Source organism: Elephantulus edwardii, unplaced genomic scaffold (genome assembly GCF_000299155.1).
Source record: "Elephantulus edwardii isolate Elephantulus edwardi_28Jun2011 unplaced genomic scaffold, EleEdw1.0 scaffold00125, whole genome shotgun sequence".
NCBI classification, from domain to species: Eukaryota; Metazoa; Chordata; class Mammalia; order Macroscelidea; family Macroscelididae; genus Elephantulus; species Elephantulus edwardii.
In genome coordinates, this window is record NW_006399875.1 from 7,573,490 (window position 1) to 7,580,996 (window position 7,507).

The window sequence follows — 7,507 nt, forward strand, 5'->3', positions numbered from 1 at the left end:
ACACCTCTTGTTTAGAGTCAACAAGATTTCAGAGACGGCCTTTTGTATTTAAAGTTGCTTGTTACTCTATTTTGGAGGAACGTTCTAAGTGGTACAGGACTCTTCTGTCAATATGCTGCACCGAGTTTACCTGGAGTTGCTATGATGCTGAACCTTGTGCCGTTGGGGTGTCAAATGCCATAAAGGTTACCCATAGTGAACAGTGTTTGGTGGAGCTCCCAGTTTAAGACATGTTTGGAAGCAGGAGTGGCATCCACTTTCTAAACAACATGCTTTTGAAAATTCTATGAACTCTGATAAATGTTGCCAGTTATAGAAAGGCTTCAGGCCTTTTGTTCATAGGGTCGCTAGAGTCGTGCTTGACTCGATGACGATCAACAACAACTACACACACACACACACACACACACACACACACACACACACACACACATCTTGAGTTATACATTATTTTAAGATTCGCTCCAAGATATAAAAATTTGATCTCTTTTGGTCTTGCCTTTAAGATTTGATCTTGTTCCTTAGTAAAGAGCTGGAGTAGTATTAAAAAAACTCACTGTCATTGCAGTGATTCTAATACGTAATGACCCAGTACTCAGAGCAGAACTCCCATAGGGTTTCCGAAACTATAATCTTAATGGAATCAAATTGCCTCATCTACAGAGGTGAAAGAAAATCTTAAACTGCTAATCTTTTAGCTAGTAAGTTAATTTTTAGTCACTGCCCATCAGGGTTCCTTTAGAGCAGTGTCCTAGTGCAGGAATAATTACTCTCCACTCCTGAGGCTAAAGTATCTGAGTAACCTACCAATGGCCCATAAATCATAAAGTTTTCCTCTCTGGCTGCTGGGACTACGCACCGTTTCCAGTTCTATGTAAGTGCCAAGTATTCTTCCCTCTAATTCCTTCTGATAGATGTTTCCAAAGTCTTGGGAGTTTCTCACACACATATATGCTTATCAGTTCTCTACAGGATATCCAAGGAAGCTCCTGAACATTTCTCAGCTTCTGTTTCTGTGTGGCAATTTCCTCTTTGAGTCTCTGCTCCATGAACTCCAGCTGTTTTGCTTTCTCTGAACTCTCAGTTCTGTTGTTTAATTCACAAGGTCTGCCAGCTTCTCCATGGGTTTCTCCTTCCATGCTCTATGACCTGGGAACCAAATCAGAGCCAACCCATTGCTCGACCTCTAATGGGTTTTCAGAGGCAGTAATTACATGGGAAGGGAGGATTAATCAAATACCAAATCACTGAATTACAAATACATGCTGTAGTCAATTCAGGTGTGTATAGAGTACAATATAGGGTGTTATCGTTGTGAGGTGCCATTGAGTTGAGTATGACTCATACGACCCTAAGAACAGATCTGAACCCTGTCCTATCCTCTGCCATCTCCGCAAACTCTGCCATGCTTGAGTCCATTAATGCAGTTGCCTTACCAGTCCACCTGGTTGTGGTTAGATACAGGAATAATCTTTGCTAATAAATGTTGTCATGGACTGTCGAGTCAAAACCAACCCCTAGCTGACCCTCAAGTGAGTTTTCAGAGACAGATAATCGCATGAGAGGAGACTGACCATCTTTCTTCCATGGATCCGCTGGTGGATTCAAACCATGTACCTTCAGGATTATAGCACAGCATCTTAAGTCTTCGTAGGTAAGAAATCACCAAATCACGTGTAATTAAACTCAGTGACTTGGCTATAACCTTGCTCCTTTCTGATTCTTCTTTTTTAAGGTAGGTCCCACTTCACCCATCATCTCCATCGACAGTTACTCTTTCTACTAGGCTGCTGGTTGGGCAGAGACCTCAGACAACCTCCGTTTGATTCTGACCCAATTTCTGAACCACTAAGCACTGTGCTTCAGGCTCTATTTTCATCATAACCTTTAAAATCTCTGTTCCTTTGCAACTGAAACTTATGCCTTCCATTAGACTGTTAACGAGGACAAAGGCAATTCTCTTTGTCTTTATATGTCAAACCATAATTCTAACTTTTATTTGTTATACCTCAGTATTCTCTGGTTCATTTATACATGATATACTAACTGCTAAGCCATACTAAATTCAGTGTCCTTCTCAAGGCTTTGGTACTTATCTTTAGAGACAGGCTCCAATTTTCCAGTTATCTTTGATTACTTTGGGCCAAAGATTCTTCCTCCTTCGTAACTACATGCAGGCCAGTATCGGGCTATTTCATAATATATGAATAGATTTGATCCAAATATCTCTTCTTCCTATCCTATTTTAAAAGTAGGTATTTAAATAGATTCTCTGGGAATAGATACATTTTAGGAGAAACTGCCGTACACACATATAACTAGAAAAATATCTGCCTTGGTAGCACGGAAGACAAATAAATTTATATATAATTTAAAACTGGAGTTTCATAGTATTCAGTTACAATAGAAGTAATCCATAAACTAGAGTTAAAAAGAACCCCTATTCAAGCTTTGGAAATCTTCAAACTACTATATCCAATTGTTTTAATATTGTGTGGCAAGTAAAAAAAACCATAATGTAAATAAGAAAAAGGTAACCAAAGACCGTGTCAGCTATGAAAATATTTATCATTTTACTCCTGCCATAATACGATTATGTTTTTCTGATGCTAATAAACCAAGTAATGAGGGTTTTAAAGTTTAAAAACTGTTGAGGGCCATTATGAGTATCTAGTTTGGTAGTCAATTTTCCACAGAAAAAGAATGCATATGATCTTCTCATAAAGAGAAGTTATTGTTTCTATGAAAAGCTCTATAAAAGCTGTCTCCATGCAAAATCTTGGTGCTTCTTACCTCCACATTTCTGCTTTGTGTAGACTATAAAAATTTTAGAATGCTAGAAAATGCCATTAAATTTCAACAGTTACCATAAAAAAAATCCTTATATTCTTAAGATTCTGTATTTCAGATGTTACCCTGTCCACGTGAAACACAATGTCACTGTATCTATCAAATCAATCTTCTAAGAATTTCTGGACATGTCATTCTAAAATAGTGTTAAATTATAACAGTCCATTGTTTAAAGTCTAAACTGATAACAATTATTTGGCTTAATATCAATGTTAACAAATCTTCCTTATGCATTATCCATCCTTCCTCACCACAGAGTATGGAAAATTAGTACATTAGACAACAGCTTTCCATAACATGATGAACTTTAATGCATGTCTGCAGATGTGTATTTTGATAAGAAAACTCTTATGTAAGTATGTGTATTTATAACCACATAGAAATAAGGCTTGTAGAGTGTACGAGGACTAATATTAAAAACTGTCTAGAATTATCAGAGAGGCTAGTAACTCTCAGCAGGGACGGTGACAGCAGGAACAATCAAAACTAACCACTGGGATAGAAATCTTTCTAAGATGCTTCCTTCCTTCTAAAATTACCAGCAATATTTTAGCATTTTCTTGATGCAAGGATCAGTATCATGAACACCAATCCTGACAAGGTACAGAGCAATCAAGATATAGAACACACTAAGTGTTCTTTAAGCATTCTTCCTTTCTACAGCCTCATGGTGACAGGCTTATTGATTGATTGATTTGCAATTTCATCTTTTCTCTTGGGTGCCAGGGCTCCTACTGCCTCAGGCAGGTTTGTATGCTTGCTTATAAGAGTTATTATTCCTGTCTGCAAATCTGTTGTTTGTAATCTGATGTGGCCCGTGAGTGACTGTGGTTGCTAACCTTTGTTTGAAAATAGGTAAATTCTTCTGGAGTACACAATAAGGGGTTTCTGCACAAAGGCAGGCTTCTGGTTTGGATGTCAACTTGGGCTGTTCAAAACCTTTTCATATCTTCTGTCATAGTCTCTGTTAGCAATGGAAGAATGGAAGTGAGTATCATCAAGGGCTGGGCTATATGGCAGAGATGTCACATCTGAGAAAGAGGAAGAAAGAAGAAAGGGCTATCGGTGGAATGCAGTAATGTGAATGATGAATGGCAGAAGAGAAAGAAACGACCAGAAGGCAGATTTTGAAAGGGATAATCGTAAGAAGATAGAGTGTGGTTCCATTCCTCGGCCCAGCATTGCAGTTGCCTGTGGCACTGAACTTCTGAGGATTCAGCTCCGTGTCCATATTAACAACATTGTGAACAAAGTGACTATTAAAGGATTGATTTATGACTTTCCCAAAGTCTCATGCTGATATTCAAAGAAGGAAAGACGGACAGCAGAGGTCCAGGTGTTCTCTTTTGATATTCTCCCAACTTGTCCTCATTCTTTAACAGGTTACACCTGTTTGTGTAAAAATAAAAAAAGCTTGTGCCCTAAATCTGTAGCATTTGCTGTCATTAGTCATTATGAATCTCTTTCTCCCCAAAATCAGAGTAAATTCTAGATGAAGATTACTCAGGATTCAAAACCAAAGCCACTCCTTGGCTCCTTCCCATTCCTAATAAGGCTGATATTAACAATTTTTGCCAAAGACACTCAGCAGCACTGTTCTTCTCTGTGAGGGCATGATTTACACACGCCTTGGGCTCTTTCTCTGTGGGGAACCTGAGGACAGAACTTTCCGGACGGTGGGAATGGAACCTTGTACAGTATGGTTAAGTTTCACGTAATGTACACACGGTGTGTATTGATGGGTTCCCTTCACAGTCAACGACAGGGCTTTGAATAAATTTGGCACGCCACAGCCTTTCAGAGAAGGAGCGCAGCTCCACAAAGGGATGGGAGGCACATCCAGGACTTTGCAATGACTACTTACATCTCCTCCTCTGCATTTGGAGTGGCTGTCTTCAGAGAACCCCTGAACTCTTGTGATCTCTTTTTCCCCTTTGGAAAGGAATGCCTTTCTAAGTACAACAGTTCAATAGAGTTAATCTTTCTCTAGTGTCTTTAAAAACTTTGCTAGAGCGGCATTTTTCAGAATGAAATGTGCAGCGTCTCCTAAGGACTGGATCATCATTCCAGATTTCTTTGTATTGCAATGAACTGGTCCTACCTTCCAGCTCCCTGCAGCCAAGTTCTGAAGGGCGCCTGCTGCCCCTTCCAGCGTGTCTGGGTTAGAGCACTCAGAGAGCAGTGTGAGGTAGGGTTTGACTATTGATGGGTGCCACAGCATCTGGATCCCTTTTGGTGGTTCTGCACAGTCTGGAAGAGGTCCTACTCCATCCCACTGGTGGAAGAAAAGAAACAAGAGAGTAAACATCTTTCAGTAATGTCACTTGGGTGGATACGGCCCAGTGCAGCAACACATTATGACCCCTCCCCACCGCATGATCTCACACCAGACCCCACAAGATCTTTTGTGATGTCTGTTACCAGTTTCAATTGTAGCTCACACACATACTTGTAAGTTGCTTAAATACTCTTCAACCATATGTGCATCAATGACACAATAGTTTTATAAAACTTTCCTACATTGAATTATCACATTATCATTGTCATGTACTGTTGAGTCAGAACTGACTCATAGTTGACCATCCAATGACTTTTCAGAGATAGTAACTCACACGGAAAGAGAGTGCCTATCTTTCTCCTGGTGGATTTGAACTGCATACCTTTGCATTGGCTTTCAGGGCAATACATTACCAGTAAGCTACCAGAGCTCCCTGTAACATTATTAGTTACAACAGAATTCGCAAGTAGGTGGAAAACGGATTTGATATTTGTCCTTTCAGTTTAATTACTACTTCACTGTAAAACAGGTTATTGATAAAGGTTCACAGACACTGCGTACCACAGTGTTGTAGCTAACATGTGACACCAGCAGAAATGAACACAGCAAGGTATGCTTATAGAATGTGCAAACAAAACCATGAATGTGGAGGCATCACTGTAACTGATTCTCACACCAGCTCTAACTAGAGTCCACTTGAAGATTCGTAACATGAATTAGGAGTGGCATCCACTTCCTAAATAACATGCCTCTGAAAACTCTATGAACTTTGATAAATGTTGATATTGTAAAGGGGCTTTGGGACTTTTGCTCATAGGGCCACTGTGAGTCACGCTCGACTCAAAGGCAATCGACAACAACAACAACAACAACATGAATTAGCCCTGTGGATATACTGAAACATGTAAGCTGGGCTTACACAAAATGTTCTTACAATGATACACAAGTTATATATTTATTAAAAAAAATTCATTTCTGCTGAAACACTATACAAAATTCTTTCATTACAGTGTCACCCCTCCTGACAGTTCCACCTGGAATAATCCACATTCCCAGCACCTCGAGATCTTTATCATTTCCAATGTTTTCCTCTATTGAGATGAAACAAAAGCTGTAATATTTAATGAGCATGTAAGATACTAGATCAGCCATCCAGGGCCCATGAGAACTGTGACCATTCTGGCTCATTGAAAACTTACAGCCAAGACTGAAGGAGACTGGGGCATGTACAAAGGCGAGCGTAGCTAGGAGGAGGATGAGATAAACTCTTGGAGGACAATACTAAAACAGTGCTACAGGAAGGTGACAGGGCAAACAGGTGTTGAACTGAGCAGGGTGGAAGAAGGCTGAGGATCAAGGCAGGTTTTATAGTTTATGGATTTGTCACATGGCACTGGGTGGCTCAAGTCACAGAGAACATACAGGATACGATTACGTATTATTTGTATGACAACAGTCCAGAATAAGAGGTGCACAGCAAAGTGGACTGGGGAAGGAATGGAGGGGGGAGAGAGGAAATTAGGCAATAATGAGTGACTTTTTTTAAGTGAATTGGGAGGAGTAGGGAGGAAAATGTGTAACAATGAATGAATGAAAACTCCAATTTTTCTGTAAATGTTAGTTAAAATCACAATAAACAAATTTATAAAAAAAGGATAGAGCTCTCATGGTATATACTACTTTAATATGTTAGGTTACTAATCAGAAAATTAGTTTTTCAAATTCACCAGCTGTTTTCAGAGAAAGATGAGCAATCTCCTGTAAAGATATATAGCTTGAGAAGCTCAGTGGAAAGTCACTATGAGTTGATGAAAGGTCTCTATGAGCTGATGAAAGTGGCTATGAATTGATGGAAGGTCACAATGAGTGGACAGAAGGTGGCTATGGGTGGAAGAAAGGTTGCTATGAATAGATAGAAGGTCTCTGAGTTTATAGAAGGTCTCTATGAGTGGATGGAAGGTCTATGAGTGGATGAAAGGTCTCTCTGAGTTGATGGAAGGTCACTACGAGTGGACAGGTGGCTATAGGTGGACAGAAGGCAGCTGTGGGTGAAAGAAAGGTCACTATGAATGGACAGAAGGTCTCTATCAGTTGATAGAAGGTCTCTATGAGTAGATGGAAGGTCACTAGGAGTTGATGGAAGGTCTCTATGAGTGGATGGAAGGTCTATATGAGTTGATGGAAGGTCTATGAGTGGATGGAAGGTCTATATGAGTTGATGGAAGGTCTCTATGAGTTGAGGGAAGGTCACTACGAGTGGACAGAAGGTGGCTATAGGCGGACAGAAGGCAGCTGTGGGTGGAAGAAAGGTCACTGCGAATGGACAGAAGGTCTCTATCAGCTGATAGAAGGTCTCTATGAGTGGATGGAAGGTCACTA

At 40.0% G+C, this 7,507-nt stretch overlaps 1 protein-coding gene across 2 annotated transcripts in view; it reads right to left on the reverse strand.

The window, feature by feature from the left end:
* CTNND2 (catenin (cadherin-associated protein), delta 2) overlaps positions 1 to 7,507 on the reverse strand; it is a 1,564,764-nt gene that overhangs the window by 186,553 nt on the left and 1,370,704 nt on the right. For both annotated transcript variants that reach the window (XM_006893173.1, XM_006893172.1), the window contains one exon: positions 4,952 to 5,125. In XM_006893173.1, coding sequence (XP_006893235.1) covers positions 4,952 to 5,125 — 174 coding nt within the window. The remainder of the gene's footprint in view (positions 1 to 4,951; positions 5,126 to 7,507) is intronic.